General features: G+C 32.5%; 2 protein-coding genes across 2 annotated transcripts; one reads left to right on the top strand and one right to left on the bottom strand.

Moving 5' to 3' along the window:
- Positions 1 to 43: 43 nt before the first annotated feature.
- On the top strand, positions 44 to 12,137 carry LOC108743675 (vacuolar protein sorting-associated protein 13D-like; the record flags this gene model as incomplete). The annotated part of the gene is made up of 29 exons (XM_025978167.1): positions 44 to 194; positions 254 to 509; positions 572 to 743; positions 802 to 985; positions 1,045 to 1,266; positions 1,322 to 1,479; positions 1,644 to 2,201; positions 2,420 to 2,587; positions 2,647 to 2,779; positions 2,834 to 3,015; positions 3,184 to 3,410; positions 3,475 to 3,854; positions 3,914 to 4,056; positions 4,114 to 4,270; positions 4,509 to 4,728; positions 4,793 to 5,000; positions 5,066 to 5,248; positions 5,501 to 5,716; positions 5,951 to 6,172; positions 6,234 to 6,412; positions 6,995 to 7,345; positions 7,605 to 7,990; positions 9,403 to 9,860; positions 9,921 to 10,064; positions 10,121 to 10,201; positions 11,048 to 11,118; positions 11,176 to 11,295; positions 11,361 to 11,483; positions 11,589 to 12,137. Coding segments are annotated over 29 exons (6,303 nt in total), but the record flags the coding sequence as incomplete, so codon positions are not given.
- Positions 12,138 to 12,209: 72 nt separating this feature from the next.
- Positions 12,210 to 18,054, bottom strand: LOC108743677 (hemocytin). The gene is made up of 14 exons (XM_018479258.2): positions 17,736 to 18,054; positions 17,448 to 17,682; positions 16,967 to 17,388; positions 16,265 to 16,759; positions 16,057 to 16,203; positions 15,867 to 15,989; positions 14,950 to 15,531; positions 14,594 to 14,863; positions 13,953 to 14,534; positions 13,749 to 13,895; positions 13,573 to 13,695; positions 13,095 to 13,359; positions 12,884 to 13,036; positions 12,210 to 12,485 (listed from the first exon to the last, which is right to left on the bottom strand). The coding sequence occupies exons 1-14, from the start codon at positions 18,006 to 18,008 to the stop codon at positions 12,292 to 12,294; spliced, it is 4,011 nt and encodes a 1,336-aa protein (XP_018334760.1). The 5' UTR covers positions 18,009 to 18,054; the 3' UTR covers positions 12,210 to 12,291.
- Positions 18,055 to 18,242: the final 188 nt, after the last annotated feature.

Genomic DNA, 18,242 nt, shown 5'->3' on the forward strand with positions numbered 1-18,242 from the left:
AGCAAAAATAATTTTGTTAAAATTCACGTAAATATGTTTCTAGGTTGAAAGATCGACATCTGTTGATTTTAATTGCCTTGATTTAGTAGTTAATGTAGAATCATGGGTAATTGTTATAGACTTCTTTAGTGTGACTCCTTCTGATTACAAACAGGCTCATAGAAAGGACGAAGAATCAAAGGCATTCACTAAAAGTGATAATAAATTTTAATCATTATCTTGCAGATTTTTTGTATAAATGTCTGCATTTTAGATATTGTAGAAAAAGAAAACGAGGAAACTAACATTTCGATACGCTCCCTTAATGTAGTATTGGTTAAACCTCAAAGCGATCTCGCAAAAGTAAATATCTCCCACGTCGAAGTTTGCATTAAAACTGATGGAATCCAGAAAGAAGTGAAAGGACATTTAGGTTCTATGTCTCTATTAGATTTAACACTACATGGTCAGTTATATAAAGAAAGATTTTTAACATCTGGAAAACAAGCTTTGCTTTTTATTTATACGAGGTAACAATTTGGTTCATTTTTACTGAGTCTTGTGTGGTTGTTTAACATATGCGGCTTTGTAGATTTTCTCCGAACAAAGTCTTAAATTTTGATGCACAACTTAAATTGGAAATGTCCTCAGTTTCATATGTTCACACGAAACGTTTTGTGGCAGAACTACAAGCGTTTTTTAATCGTTTTACCCACCTACAAGCAGTAATGCAAAGTATTAGGACTGCAACTAGTAGACAACAAGTATAAAATTACTTAAAGATATAGACGATTTTTTATTTCTGAAATACAATCATTTTAGAATACGAATGAAATTAAAAAATTATCCGTAATTTTGGAAGCGGAAGCTCCGGTTCTCTATTTGCCAGTTAGTTCAAAAAGTTCTGACCTGTTGATAGCTGATTTAGGGCATTTAATTGTTACCAACGATTTTAAATATTCTGACAATGAAGGTGTAATTAGTGTTGTAAAAAACAAAGAAGCAGGTGAAATTGTTTTAAAGATTAGTTTTGTAGCTTATTTATCATATTTTTGTTATTTATAGGCAAAAAGTGTTTATTGGATATAATGTTCATTGAACTTCAAAACGTAGACTTATTCACCGGAGTTAGGGAGACAAGTTCTAGTAAAACAAAGACCATAAATGACACTCACGTGATTTTAGGAAGTTCTGTTATAAGACGAAATGGTGCATCCCTTTTGAAAAACAAATGTCACCTAAAAATACAAGTGGAAAGAAATCTATTCAGCGATATTTATCATACTGGTATAAGAACCTACCACAAATTAGTATCATATTGATAATATTTTATTTATTTTAGTTCCAGATATGAGTATACAAGGGGAATTATCGACTTTAGACATTACAGTGGACGTACAACAATATAAACTTATCAAAGGGTTACTTTTTTACAATTTGGGAGAGTGTACTGAACACATTTTACCCTCTGTTTCAAAGTCTAATTTGGAAGTAATAAAGGTATTTAGTGAAAATATACTTTCTTTGAACTTTCAACTGCACATTTTTTAAATACCTACTTTTAATAACATAAGGAATTAAGCTGAGTTTTTTATATAACTGATGTTTCCTTCTCCTTTGCAATAATTAAACTTTAAAAAAAAATAAGAACTTATATTTTTTAGCCAAGTGAAAATGTATGGACACTTCTCTCCATAAAATTCAATCTGATGAATGTAGTACTTGATTTACATACAAATTACAAGTCTGAACCTATAGCTCGTGTGAATTTTATCAAATCGCAACTCACTGTTGAGTCCTTTAGTAATTTTAGTCAAGATGTTGATTTAGTATCTCAAGAGATCGTAGTGATAGATACTAGATCTCAAAACGAAAATTCCAACAAGCAAAATGTATTTACAAACATTCTGCAATCCATCGTCTTCAATTGCCAAGACGATCTTGTTCAATTAGAGGTTCATAGTAGGAAAAAGCAGGACAAAACGAAATTCACTATTCTTTTGAATAACATGCGCTTGATGACAATCTTTGATTGGTGGGAGTCTGCAGCGAAATTTATTTTTGCAAATTATGAAGAGGAGCAGCCAACCTCACCTACTCACGAATCTTCTAGTTTGAAGAACGAAAAAGGATCGTTTGAATTAAAACTCAATATTACAGATTCTGAGATTGTCATGGTGCAAGACATTTCTCAGTGGGACACAAATGCTGTAATTTTAAAGGTATTCAGCGAAATTAAAATTTAAAGTTCCATGCCATAAAGTTTTTAAATTTTAACTCTTACCTTATTTTTTGTTTAGTACCAAAAACATGTGATAAAATAATCCCTGTATTTATAAGATTGTATTTTGTAAGATACGGAACTGTCAGCATGCAAATCAAATTCGTTATTGACTGATCTTTCCTTATTACAACTTTATATATTTTTATGTCATTAAAGAGTACAACAGTGGTAACGTACAAGTCTTATGATACCGAAAAACCTCTATCAATGAATTTAAATAACTGTGAAGCATATTCTTGTGTACTGGGGATGGAAGAAGAAACTGCTCTATCTATTATTGACCCTGTTACATTAAATATGGAAATAAATACCAGAATATTGGAAGTAATGTCATTTCTAATATATCCCTTGATTTTTAAAAATATTTTTAACTCAACTTGCAGGTTCAATTAAACCATCTTAATGTTCACGTATCTTATCGAGATATGCGTATGTTTTTGCAAATATTAAACTCCTTACCTCAACAATTTCTAGACAGTAAAAGTACAAAAGAAAACAGAGAAATTGCAAAGAAAGGCAAGATTACGTAATGTTGTTATAAAAATCATTTGTAAATTGTGTTGCTTTTAGATGAAATATATAAATTGGTTGTCCTTGGGTTTGCCATTGACGATTGTATTAAAGCATATGACGTTTGCGATCATAAATTAGATGATGCAGCATTGTGGCTTACCCAAAATGCCGTACCTCTTCGTCAAATTGAAAAATTCGAAAAGAGTAAAATTTCACCAACAAGCATCACTGCTGTGGAGGTATGCGAACGAATATAACCAATGATCAGACTTTGATGCCACTTTGTGGGTTATTATAAGTTGCTAAAACTCATTTTGCCGTACATAAAAATAAATGCAACATCCTATTTCTTGAAAATTATTTACATAATAACTAAATCGGTGTAATTCGTACTTCTGTTTTTACAGGTAAAAGCCAGATGTATAGTTTTTGCTGTAATTGACGACTGTGGTGACTCAGATGTGCCGCTTTTGGAAATATCTTTTTCCAAGTTATTTTTAAGGCAATGTTTGGATTATTCAGGGATAATAGATCAAGGACAATCAAATAAAAATGGCGCTTTAGAATGCACATTGTCTGCTGATTATTATAATAGAGTACTATCTGGATGGGAACCAATACTTGAGCCATGGAAGTAAGAAATAATTGAAACGGTAATTGCGTTTATATGTACAAACGTTAATATTTTACTTTTGTAGGTGTCATGTCTTATGGGACAATGTTATATCATCCAGCCTGATACAAAATCGTCTTCAAATTACGGTTGAATCAAAAGAGATATTAAACTTGAACGTAACATCTACATTTACTGAATTATATCAACAAGTCAAAAACAATTGGATGCAGGACATTTATTTAGAGAACAATGTTCAAGAATCCAAAAATATTCATAATTACAAGAGTCGTTCTCCTTTTGTCCCTTTTGTTCTGAAAAATGATACGGGATGCCCCTTGTACTTCACCACATTAATTAATGAAATGGATTCTTCATTTAATTTGCATGAATCATTGGAAGTGACAGAAAGGTGGGTTTTGGTGGCACCAGGAGAAAGTATTCCTTTCACATTCAGAAGTCGAGGTATTTATCTTGCAGAAATTATGACTTGTGAAGTCTAAATGTTTATTATTTTCTTTAAGAAAAAAAGAGACATAAAGACTCTCACACCTTAAAAATGCATCAGTTATGTGTTAAAGTGGAAGGTTGGCATTCTGTTCATCCAGTAACTGTGGATAAAGTCGGAATTTACTTCAGGCATGCTGCTCCTGAAGTTCATAGCAGAGTGAGTTCATTTTTATATTATGCAAGGGCACAGAACAAACAGTTAATTTTATTTCAGACATTAAGGGAACCGCCAAATATTAGGATTGTTTTTGATGTTGCTTTAAAAGGATTAGCACAAAAACTGGTAACAGTTAGGTCTTCATTACTTGTTGTTAATAAACTCAAAAGAGACATTGAAATCAGGTTTGAAAATACTCCTTACTATTCAACAGGTAATTAAAATTATTATTTTTTAAGAGCAATTAATGTGATACCTATACTACCACTAGAATTGAAAAATCAGCATCTACAGTTATTTAAAATTTAAGTGCTATAAGGCCACCAAAAAGTTTTATACCTATGCAAATCTATTTTTAATGTTTAATTATATCGAAACTACTTATTATTTTTACTTTATAAAACTAAAATTGTTATATATTGGATTTCATTTTAAATACCTTCAATTTTTAGAAGAGTTTTGGATTGCAAACAAAACAATGACGATAAAGAAAAACGAAATGTTAGCTGCTCCTCTTACACATGCTCATTCACTAATAACAATGCGTCCTATAAGCCAAAAAACTATGTATTCGTACTGTAGTTCTCACATTTCATGGAAACAAGTGATAACTCCTGGAGAATGTTGTTACGAACTTCGGTCGTCTTCTACTTCAAAAAATCATTTATTTAGGTATAGTACTGATACAGCATTTAATTATGTTTACATTTTAAATAAATAATTATCTCTATTTTAGATATTGTATTGAGATTAAAAGAGAGAATTATCCTCCGGATAGAGCCAGTGCATTAATGGGAGTTAATGGGCATTATTTACAGCCCGGCCACACTATAACTGTCCTACCAATTTTACTTATAAGTAATTTGTTGCCTGTTGACTTGTCATATAACATTTGCAAAGAAAGTGGAAGAATAGTGCCTGGAGGTGAAGCCTCTTTGACAAATGTAAGCTGTTGAAATAATTGTATATTTATTTATTTGTGAAATTTTATGGTACATTTGAAATATAGGTTGATCCCGATGATGCAATTGAAATAACTGTGTGTTTGGAAAATTTTCCCATCAGCAGTAAACTCCTTGTTCCATCAAATTGTGTGACCCCTTTTAACTGTCGTATTAGACTTGCTGACCATGCAGGGCGTCGTCTTTTCTTGCAAGCAAACGTTATTCCAAATTCAGAAGCAAGAATTAATGTAAGTTTCTTATTTTGAAAGAAAATGAAAGTGGGTGTAAAAGAATAATAGCTATTTTGGTGCTTCAATTTTTTTAATGTTACTCTATATTTTTTTTGACAGTGGATGTATTTATCAGAATTATTATTATTTGTTTACTTTTTCAAAGCTACATGAAAAATATACTTTACTACAAAAGTAGAGTAAACCTTTCATTCCTTAATATTTAAAAAATGTTTTGCAAGAAGATAATAATATGATGAAATTTATTAGGTTTCATTTTCGGCTCCTTTCTGGATTATAAATAAGACGGGTTTACCTTTGGTATTCAAACAAGGTGGTGTCACTTCCGAAACTGCCGGTCAGTTTGAAGAGCATGAAGTAGCACGAATGTTAACTCCTTTATTGTTCAGTTTTGCCGATTCGGACGCTAGTCCGACTGTAACAGCACGTGTTGGAAACGCCCTAAACTCTAATGGGACCCCAATAGTAAGAAAATTTCTTTTATAATTCTTTTTTTTATTTAATACCTCAAAAAAAATGAACCTCTTTTTAAATAATACCAAAAATGTTTATAAAGAAAGATTACTCGCCTCCTGTATTTACTAAGTAACAGGCTGAAATTATCATTATATACTATTACGAAAATAATTTTTGCTGTGTACTCTGTAACCTAGTAGAAATCGAACTTATTATATCATTTATCTGTAACTTGTATTTCAGTGGTGCCAAAACTTTCATTTACGAAAAGGTACTCAAGTAAGAAGATTACATGTGAGTTTAAAAGATGGTGGTGCCGACGTCGTGTACTTGATTGGCATACAAGTTCGTGTTGGACGTGGGAAATATAGGTCGACCTCAATAGTTACAATATCTCCTAGATATCAGTTGCACAATAAGAGCTCTTATCGATTAACTTTTACCCAAAAATATTTCGTAAATCCTGTAAGATATGTGAATTTACCTGCCACTCTGGTATGCTTTTTAAAACACAGCATATTTTCAGGCAGATCCTGTATCCCAGAATACCTATTGTAAAACTACTCCAGGATGTCACATGTCTTTTCACTGGCCTCGGTTAGATAAAGAGCAGCTTTTATGTGTTCTCATTGAAGATGTTCCCAGCTGTTGCTTTTCAGGTGGATTAAAAATTGATGAAAATGATTCAATGCATGTTAATGTCAGGTAAAAGATATTTGTAAATGTTTAAAGAACTTTTAACACACTTTTGGTCCACTGTGTTTTCAAACTAAATATTTTTTAATATTTTTCTTGCATTTGTAATAGCGTTTCTCTTTCGTAAAAATAACAGAACTAAAGAAATTTCTTTTACAAATTATAAGATAAGGCTTTAGACAGAAAAATAGACTAATAGATAAATAAAAATTTCAAAATTGATACATATGGAAAATTTTTGATATTTAATAGTGGTTAATATATCAAATATTAATATGAAAATTCATTTTCTATTTATTCCAACTATAAATTACCTCAAGTTAATGAGGAAAATTTGTTGCTGTTGTCACACCCTCGCCGGGAATTGAATCCGAGACCCACGGCTTTACACACCAATGCTCTGGCCACTAAGCTACATGTTCGATTTTCGGCGAGGGTATGACAACAGCAACAAATTTTCCTTATTAACTTGTGGTAATTCATAGTTCGTATAAAGGGAAAATAATTTTCACATTAATGTTTGATTTTCATATAGTGAGAAATTGTGGTTGTCATTGTTTTTTAGCATTATAAAGATAATTATTTTTCTAGGGATGCCCAGGGCCGAATATATTTTCTGCGAATGGAAGTGGTGTTGGAGGGGGCAACGTTTTTCGTTATATTCGCAGATGCAGATACTATGCCACCACCAATAAGAGTAGACAATTTTTCTGAAGTGCCCTTAACGTTTTGGCAGACATGCTGTAAAGATTTGTTGCGCTGTAATGTTCGCGCTCATACAAGCATACCCTACGCCTGGGATGAACCTACAGGATCTTCATTTTTGACCGTTTCGGCTCCTGGAGGTGTTTCCAACAATTATGATATGAATAAAATTGGAAATGTACCCCAACTCACTTACGAAAACTTTATTTATATCGCCTTTGCGGGGACTTTTAAAGAGTAAGACTTATTAATAACTTCAGAAGTTTATGACAAATTAGTAGGCATTGTACCACCATTGATCTTATTGGCTTTTAGTCGTATATGCTTTATTTTCTGTCGACATTTCATGTGCAAATGGTCAACAGTAATACAATGAGCAGACTTGTTATTTTCATCCCTTAGTTTTGGCATATAAAATATCTTAAAAATTTTCGTTGATTATTTTCATAACTAAGACATTTTTACGGTATTCTGAAATTTAATATTTTTTTAACAGTGGAGAAGATGTCCTAAATGACCCAATGGATGTCGAGAACCAACAGTTAGTCCTAGATGTGGTCAATAGCAAGCAGGTGATACTGAATCGCAAAATTCCCGGTCAGCGATCACAATTGTGGCGTATGACAGCATCGGGTCAGTTGCAACATGAAGGTAGCAGCCCACCATCCCATCCGCAGCAACCCAGATCAGATAATGTATTGGTTTTGGACATTGAAGGACCAGCTCCACAACCGAATACATACAACAGATTAATGCTGCGCAAACCCGATTCTAGACGTCGATCGACTCAAACGTGGCGGTTCACCGACGATGGCCGTTTGTGTTGTGCCCATTATAAAATGTGCGTGCAAGCCCAGGATGGATTCTTTGGGTTAAGACCTGGTATGTTTTATATATGTCGTTATAAATGTAATATTGCCTTTTTTATTAATGCAAGTAATTTTTTGGAACAAAATTTAAAATTCGGTTGTCTATGTTTTTATCTCAATTTAAAAATAAAGTGTAAAAATTTCAGTGAAGGGGGGCAAAAATTTTGGAAACTGGACAAGGTGTATGTATATTCACAAATTATGAGGTTTTTTTATTTTATTACCTGCTTTAAACAAATTAACATTGCTTAGTACACTTTTTAAAATCGTGCTTTCAATGACTAATTCCTCTTACGTGTTTTTTTAATTTTGGATTTAAATATTTTACAATTGTACATAGGTATGTCAAAAACACCTGATTGTTTATTTTTATATCACACATTGTATTAGTGTCCGCATTCCATAAATTTATTTTTGAGTCATTAACACAGTATAAGTGCATCCAAATTATTTATATACTTAGATTTAAAATTGCAACTGAGAGGCCATTCAAGTATTACGTAAGTACCCAGGGAGGGCAGGAGGTCTTTACTTTTTTATTTTTGATGTCATGTGGACGAGAGGGGGGTTTCGATCGTGATTACATCAGCAATATTTATTTATTTACTCTTTCTGCAAAATTTGATAGATTTTGTTCGGAACAAATATAATAGCAGCCTTACTTGTGGATGTGGGCTGTTCTAGTTTTAGGGAAATGCGAAATTTAAGTTTAGCTTAGGATAGGAAAGAGTGGAGGTACGTGTCCAACCAGTCTTGGGACTGATGACCTTATGATGAAGATTGGTACATTAAATTCCTTTATCCTAACTAATATTATAAATATTGTGAATGTGAGTTTGTTTGTTATTTTTTCACGCCTTAACTACTCAACCGATCATCATGAAATTTTGTAGACACATTCTCAACGGTACAGAAAAGGACATTGGGTACCTTTTATCCAGAAGAAAAAGTACTGTTCCCGAGGGATAGAGAAATTCACTTTATGTTTATTTTTGCTGACAATGAGGTGGGGGGCGTTAAAAATTATACTAAAATTCTGTTTACGTAATACTTGAATGATCCCTATTTAATGGACTTTTAACTGCCCTGTCATACTGACTTTATGACCAGTCTTGTCTTGTAATACTAAAATATGCATCTGGTAGATCAATAATAACATTATGACCCAAATAGAAATGTTTTGGAATATAAACATTATAGCAATTCAAAAGAAGACATAACGTTACTAACAAATTTCACGTGGTGTATGGTAAAATTGAATGTACTTTTATTGTAAAATGTTGTTTTTGTTATTTAAATAGATGAAATAGAAATAATATCTACGTAGTTTATGTGCATTTGTACATTAATTTTTTATATTTTGTGTGCACTAAAATGCCAAATTCAGCCTTTCAAACAAAAAATTCATTTCTATGATTTTAATAGGGAACGCAGCAATACTAGGGCTTCCTCAGCCAATATGTCATCGTACAACTGAAACAGGTATTCCTCTGGAACAAGCTGTTACCCGGCAAAGATTGAGACCAGGTTCGGGTGTATTATCAGTTGAAATATCGACCGACGGTCCTACACGTGTCCTTAATATTAGGGATATGCATGAAAAAAGCGTTTATGCTGTACCAGATGAGCGTGAATGGAATAAAATAGTTAAAAAGCAAAGACCAAAGTTCACACGTTATAGTAATCAAGATGACGATGATGCTAAGAAAACAGAGTATCAGTGTACCCTTAAATTAGCTGGGGTGGGAATCAGTGTTGTTACTAGGAAACCATTTGAAGAGCTTTTATATGCCAAGTTTGAAACAATTGTGGGAGAAACTGTAATTACAAAAATTGCTAGAACATTTTGCATCAGTGTGAGAGATATTCAGGTCGACAATCAGGTAATTACGCATTTAACTTTTCAGAAAAGTACACTTTCTAAATTTTCCTTATTTTTTAAGCTTTTAGACACTACAGTGCCTGTTCTGCTGTATGTAACACCTCCAAAAACTAATAGAAATGATGATGAATACTATAAGCTTCCAGCATTAGATATTTCAACAGAAATTCAACCAACCCCTAATGAAAATGCTGTCATTTTCAAAGTATGAAGCACAAATAAGAAATTAAATAATCTTCTTAATATTTTCTATTCTTTTAGCATCTGATTGTAAATTTGAAAAAGCTAACAATTAATCTTGAAGAGAAATTTATCTTAAAACTTTTAAGTTTTATTGAAATAGGATCATAATTGCGTTTATATGTACAAACGTTAATATTTTACTTTTGTAGGTGTCATGTCTTATGGGACAATGTTATATCATCCAGCCTGATACAAAATCGTCTTCAAATTACGGTTGAATCAAAAGAGATATTAAACTTGAACGTAACATCTACATTTACTGAATTATATCAACAAGTCAAAAACAATTGGATGCAGGACATTTATTTAGAGAACAATGTTCAAGAATCCAAAAATATTCATAATTACAAGAGTCGTTCTCCTTTTGTCCCTTTTGTTCTGAAAAATGATACGGGATGCCCCTTGTACTTCACCACATTAATTAATGAAATGGATTCTTCATTTAATTTGCATGAATCATTGGAAGTGACAGAAAGGTGGGTTTTGGTGGCACCAGGAGAAAGTATTCCTTTCACATTCAGAAGTCGAGGTATTTATCTTGCAGAAATTATGACTTGTGAAGTCTAAATGTTTATTATTTTCTTTAAGAAAAAAAGAGACATAAAGACTCTCACACCTTAAAAATGCATCAGTTATGTGTTAAAGTGGAAGGTTGGCATTCTGTTCATCCAGTAACTGTGGATAAAGTCGGAATTTACTTCAGGCATGCTGCTCCTGAAGTTCATAGCAGAGTGAGTTCATTTTTATATTATGCAAGGGCACAGAACAAACAGTTAATTTTATTTCAGACATTAAGGGAACCGCCAAATATTAGGATTGTTTTTGATGTTGCTTTAAAAGGATTAGCACAAAAACTGGTAACAGTTAGGTCTTCATTACTTGTTGTTAATAAACTCAAAAGAGACATTGAAATCAGGTTTGAAAATACTCCTTACTATTCAACAGGTAATTAAAATTATTATTTTTTANGATTTAGCATCAGAAACTGCAAGAGCTGTCAGAGAAACTAGCAGAAGGTAAGTTTAGTAATATTTCTTAAACTATTTTTTTTTTATTTTTTTGTTTTACTAAAGCCGGATCAGCCCTGACCGATCAAGATTGCCTCGTTGTGTATGGGGAACAGGTGGTTTACTTCCCCCCTACAGTAAAAAGCAAAGCAAAGCGCAACAACTTTTGTACACGGTTAGTGATAGGTTAGTATTATTATCATAATTCAAAAAATGTTTTAAATAAATAACTGATAAATAAATTGACCTAGGAATTTTTCTGAACATCTGGTGGCGTTTGAACGTTTGAATTCTGAAGACTTGAAAATACTTGTTTCGAATCAAAAAATATGGATAGTGGGCCTCAATACTGTTCAACTAGAAGTTTATTTAAGGTATGGCAAGTTTTTTGTTTATATATAGTTTACTACAAATTAGGAAGTTAAAATTTTTGGATGAAACTTGTTTTGTAAAAAATGATAAAGTATATTTTTGCGTAGCGATTTACAACAGTGTCAACCCGTGACTGTCTCAGAAGGTTCTGATAGTCGCTATTATATAGAAATAACGATGAAAGTATCGAATGCAAATAGTACTGCCCTTTATCAAGATGCTATAAAAAGGCCAATAATTCGCTGCGACTCGTATGACTTAGCTCGGTGGGTATCACAACAAGTCAACTATGCCAAACGCTTATATGATGAAAGACTGCATACTCTGACTAGTGACGTTTTGCAAGTCGAAGAATAAAAGACTGCAGTTTTCATACTTAAAAGATCTATATAAATGAACTGTCATGTTCAAGCTATCCCAGCTGATTAATTTCTTTTTAGAAAAAGAAATTCTGTCGCCAAAGCTATTTATATTTGTTGTTTTTATAATAACAGAAAAGTCCAAATGTTAGTTCTCAAATTCAGTATAATTGATTGGTGCCTTAATTTACGTAGTTATTTTGTTACGATTAGTCGTTTTGATACTTTTCTTAATGGTATTATTATTATTATTATTAATTTTGCTGTTATTATTTATTAAAAATACTTTTATCAAAGCATAAGCTTATTATTATTATTTTTAATTAAAAAGTCAAAGGTCATTAAATTGAACAAAAATACACAATGCAATCCGCATAAATATTTAAATATATTTCAGAAAATTAATAAACGTTAAATAACATTTTCAAACAGTAGATATTACTCATATCATTTAACCAGTCTTTCTACTGCTCTTTGTGCCTCCTGTTTTGGTAAAGCTATTAGAACAACTTTCACAACCGCACTCTACAGGAACAGCTATCTGTTTCTTGTATTTGTAACCATCTTCACACTCCAATTCAACAAAAAGTGGTTCGTATTTGGTTGCTTGACAACATTCGCATTTCGATTCGTGTGAGCCAGTTTCTATAAGCAAAAAGAATTTGCAGTGCATAAAATAATGCCAATATAATCAAATTCATCTTATTCGGATAATTTTTAATTAAGATAATTTTTTCCCAACATTTGCTTTTATATATATATCCACCAAAGAAAGTAGAAGTATTAGTCAGGACGATGATTTTTAAATTTTTAGCTCTCAGGCTTTTGTATAGAAACAATAAATCTTAATTAAACGATGTAGATCTCTTGTTAATACATATGTGTTAAAATTAATGACTTAACATTGGCAACTTTTTCATCTTTATCTGAAAATGCCAGCAGAAGACGTATAACATTAAATTTAAGCTATTTAAAATTAAGATCACTCCTCGCTGCATATTGAAAAGTATTGCATTCTGTATAAAATTATGGATAAAACTTACTTGAATTGAATACAGTTGATGAATGACACCTTCCACTACACTCTTTGAAATTCTTCAACTCATATTTATTAGCGCAGTTACCATGAGAAGGGCGATTGACATTCACCAAACCAACCGTTTCTTTCGGGTTAATCTCTCTTGATTCACAGCTTACTAAAATTTATTACTTTAAATAAATATAAAAATGTCCAAATGCCAATCTGTCCTATACCTTGAGAAACACCGTTTGTAATGTTGCAATGTTTGCAACAGTTCTTTATGTAAACATCTTGCGGAGGACAGTTATCTATATTTGGACAAGATTCTTCTGACCTTGTCACAGCCATTTGGTCATTGAAAAATTCACATCTGAAAGTAATACAGCCATCCTCGGATTTCCATTCATCATTTGCATATTTTAAGGTATCATTTAAAACACATGCAACTGGTTCACATATTCCACAACAAGATGTGGTTGACTCTTTGTATTCCCATCCCTAGAAAACATTTTATACTCTTCATACGATTTTTCAGAAATATTCCTAGAAATGTACACTATCTTCTCTTTTGTTAAATTATTAGTAAATGGATATATTTTCCAATGTATCCAATATACACATTACGAATGTCTGATAGAATTAAATAATACATTGTCAGAATCTGTTTATTGTTGCGGGCATGTGTTATTATATAATATTCTAGTCTGTTACCTTGGAACAATTCCTTTGACATGATTCTATTGATTCTTGCTTAATAATCTCGCCATTATTATTTTTGATACAACTGTAAGATTTGCATTTATCGCCATCAGGGGAAGTCCATGTCTCTCCGACCTGAAAGAATGTTTCCAATAAAAATAAACATATTAATAGTTTTGATTTTAAACCTTGTACTCTTTGCTGTTCATTTTGCAACCAGTAATTTTATATTTTTTACAACATTCTCCTTTTACATCTTCTGATTCGTAAACATATTCACTAAGAAGTTCGTCAGGTACCATTGGACAGTCAAGTTCTGTAGCTTGAACTTGTAACTAAAAGGTTTTAATAATTTTAGAAGAAACAAATTGTTTCGGTTTTTATAAACTTACCGAGCCATTCAGATACGCACAATTGTATTTTGTACAATAATTATCAGAAGTCCACTTTTCATCGACTTTATGTTCAATTCCGTCCACTACACAAGCCACAGCTACACAGGAGCCACAACATTGCCTTGAATTTTTGGGTGGCTTATATTCCCATCCCAAATCACATTCCTTATCGCATTCAATAGTACGCTTTTCTTTCTGGATGCTGCCGTTTGTTTTAACACATTCCACCATATTACAAAAATCGTGTTCACTGGAAAGCCATTTTTCGCCGGGTTGGTATATCTTTTCTTCGAATTTACAAGCTGTGCGAACAAAAGTAGGACAGCAGTGGCCTTCTAGAGGTGGAACTTCTTCCAAGAAATATTCTGAGTAATCTGGTGAATCGTTAAATGCGGAACATTCCTTTGTGGTACATTCCTGTAAAAGTCGGTTGGATGGTGATAAAACACATTTGCATTCTTTGCATGGACCGTCTTTCCAAACTTCGCCAGGATATATTAATGTTTCGTTAACGACACACGCTATTTGTTCACAACTACCACAACATGAAGTTTCAGATTCTTTATATTCCCAACCCAACTGAAATAGTTAATGAGAAGTAATTAAATGATTATCAGATGGTTTTATTAGTATATTACTTTTGAACAGTTTTTATCGCAAGGCTCGATCAATTCTTGTTTAGTAACTTCGTCAAGGCTGTTTATGGTACACTTAAAAGATTTACATTTATCTCCATCAGGAGATGACCATATATCTCCGACCTTGTATTTTGTACCGTTTACTTTACACCCAACAATCGTATTTTTCTTACAACATTCTCCTTTCTGTGCAACTGATTCATAAACATATTCTTCCAAAAGTGCATCTGGTATTTTCGGACAGTTTACAGCTTCTGTTTTAACGTATAACTAAAAAATTATTAAAAAGGAAATATGTTCATCTTCAAAAATTGAATGTTTTGTGATATAAAATAGTTATTCTCAAAGGTACTCACTGATTCGTTTATATTAGAGCAAATATATTTGGTACAGAAGTCTTCCGATGTCCATTCTTCGTCTACATTATGCACAATACCTTCGACCACACAAGCAACTGGCACACAGCTTCCACAACATTCTTTAGAATCAGAAGTGGGTGGACGATATTCCCATCCCAAATCGCATTTATCATGACACACAATCGTCTGTTTTATTTTCTGCATACTTCCATTAGTACTGAGACATTCCATCATGTTACAAAAATCGTTGTCAATAATTGACCACTTTTCACCAGATAAATATGCCTTATCGTGGTGTTTGCAAGCCGTTCGAACTATATTAGAACAACACTGATTTTCTGGAGGTGTAACTTCCTCCAAAATGTAATCTGTATAATCTGGGGAATCTTTAAGCAGAGGACATTCCGTTGTGGTACAATTTAATGTTAGTTCAGATGATAAAGACAAAACGCACATGCATTCTTTACAAGGGCCTTCTTGCCATGTTTCGTTGGGATATTTTAAAGCTTCATTTACAACACACGCCACTTGTTCACAAGTGCCACAACATGAAATCTCAGATTCTTTATACTCCCAACCCTAAAGGAAAGAGAATTCTTATGTCAAAAAGCATGTACTTAAGGTAAAATACTTTCAAAAACTACGAATAAATTCGGAATTGAGGATACGGCTTTGACAAATGCATTTAGGACGAACTAAGCTACTTCTATATAATGCTTCATCTGTTGATCTTGAACTTGAAGATTTAAAGCATGGATAACTGTATTTCTTTTCTTAATGGAGTTTTTAAAACATTTTAAACTTTGTGAAATTTTAATTACTTGGTGTCCCATAAACTTGTCTTATAAAAGAATATACAGAATGTACCACTTCTATATTTAATTTTACTTGAGTTTCGTTTTTTTTTTATTTACCTTACTACAGTTTGTGTTGCAAGTTTCGACCGTCTCTTGTTTAGTTATTTCTCCAAAACTGTTCTGCGTGCAGGTAAATGATTTACACTTATCACCATCAGGTGAAAGCCAATTTTCACCAACCTAAAATGAATATTTAATTTTTCGAAGCTATCAATTATTTCTTTAATTAATAATTCAGTATAGAAACCTTATATTTTTGTCCATCAACAATACAGCCAACAATGGTAAATGTTGGACAGCACTCTCCCTCAATTTTCTTCACTTCATAGTCATATTCTTTTAAAAGTTCTTCAGATATTTTAGAACAATTGGTCAACGATGACTGAACTTGTAACTAAAACATTTAAATTTTTTTTGAGTGCGAATTTTGAAACAAAATATTGATTAGAACTTACGGAACCATTTACATCATTACATGCGTATCTGGTACAAAAATCTCCAGATGTCCATTCCTCCCCTACATTACGAACAATTCCATCCGCTACACAAGCTACAGGTATACAAGAACCACAACACAATTTAGAATCTGACTTTGATGGTTGGTATTCCCATCCTAAATCGCATTTAGTATCACATGTGATTATCTCCTTTTCTTTCTGAACATTTTCGTTTATCTTGACGCATTTTAACATAGTGCAAGAGTCGTTTTCTGAGGCAGGCCATTTTTCTCCTGGTTTATATATTTTGTTGTCGTGTTTACAAGCTGTACGAATGATAGTGGGACAACATTGATTTTCCACTAATATTTCGTCAAGTACATAATCATTGATATCAGAAGAATCATGTACTGAAGGACAATCAGTGATAGTGCATTCATAGGATGCCTTTTTAGGTGGGGAACGAATACATTGGCACTGTCTGCAAGGCCCATCGTTCCAATATTCTCCGATCTGAAAATATACAAATAAATAAATGTCTATCCCCAAAAACAATCTTCCAAAAATTGTCTAGTTAGGAATTATTACGATTAATGTTTTATTTAAATGAAATATAAGAGAGCAAAAAATTCATCGTGTATTGTGTATCAATTATTTGAATCAATTAAGCTTAAACTACTAGTAAAAATACTGTTTTTGACAATTGTTACAAAAACTCACCTCCTTCAGGACTTGCTGCTTTTCATATTGATTTCTTGGTCTTTCTCCACCTTTTTCTCCGTTAGTATATGTAAGATTATAGATGCATTTATCGAGAGGTGGGACACAATCATACAATGGGCAACATTTACCAGGAATTGTGGTATTTTCAACAGTATAATATTTAGGACAATCAGGATTACCTGGACAGTTTTCAATCTTACAAATTTTCTCCGCAACGGGACAACAACCGCTTGTATTCATCATCACAGTAACACCCGGCTCAGTAGAAGTGAGATCAACCGGTTCACAATCTTCACTAGATTTGCATTGACAAATGAACTGTTGACATCCATTAGAGTTTGTAATCAGCTTCATGTCCTGGTCTTGAGCACAGTTTAATTTTTGCGGGGGTTCGCAGGTATAAGTTGGTGTTACAGCAACTGAAAATATACATAAAATGTTTTAGAAAATTATAAATATTGAAAAAATATTTACTTACCACATATATATCTGTCACAGCATTCATTATTCTCGTTCTGTAGTTTAACAGCATTATAACCCTGATCACAAATGGTTTCAATTGAGGGACAAGTTTGTGTTTCACACTTAATATTAGTATCAGCGCAGGTGCAAGTGGTACACTTGTCCTTTTGCCAGACGTCTCCAGGACGATGTCCTTCATCGTCACAAACTTTGCACGCCGTTTCTTCGACGCAAGAATCATTTAAAAGCACCTTAAAGTTTAACATTTATTAATTTAATAAAAAATAATATCATGCGATCTTACTTGTCCTTCTGGGCAGAAGCATCCCTCTCTTGACAAACCTTTCTTTAAACATTCACGATTTTCTCTTACGTCTTTGCAAGTTTTAATACATTCAGGACCACATGGTCTATATTCAAAACCATTGGGACATTGTTTTGCTGGACACAAACTATTTCGCCAATCCGCACAAATACCAAGTTGACCACATTCTCTGGCATATGCTTCTAGGGCTTCACAAGACTCTTGAGGTTTTTCATCACACGTATCTTTTTTACACCATTCAATATATAACATTGGATCTAACAATGGGTGGCACTAATCAAAGACAGATAATCATCCGTTAGTTATAAAATTAAGCACCTTGAATGTTGGAATTTTATAATCATATAAATTATTATTGAACAGAAGGAATAAGTAGAGTTATTGTAAAAAGGGTTAGTGATAGGTTAGTATTATTATCATAATTCAAAAAATGTTTTAAATAAATAACTGATAAATAAATTGACCTAGGAATTTTTCTGAACATCT

Source organism: Agrilus planipennis, unplaced genomic scaffold, assembly GCF_000699045.2.
Source record: "Agrilus planipennis isolate EAB-ADULT unplaced genomic scaffold, Apla_2.0 scaffold577, whole genome shotgun sequence".
NCBI classification, from domain to species: domain Eukaryota; kingdom Metazoa; phylum Arthropoda; class Insecta; order Coleoptera; family Buprestidae; genus Agrilus; species Agrilus planipennis.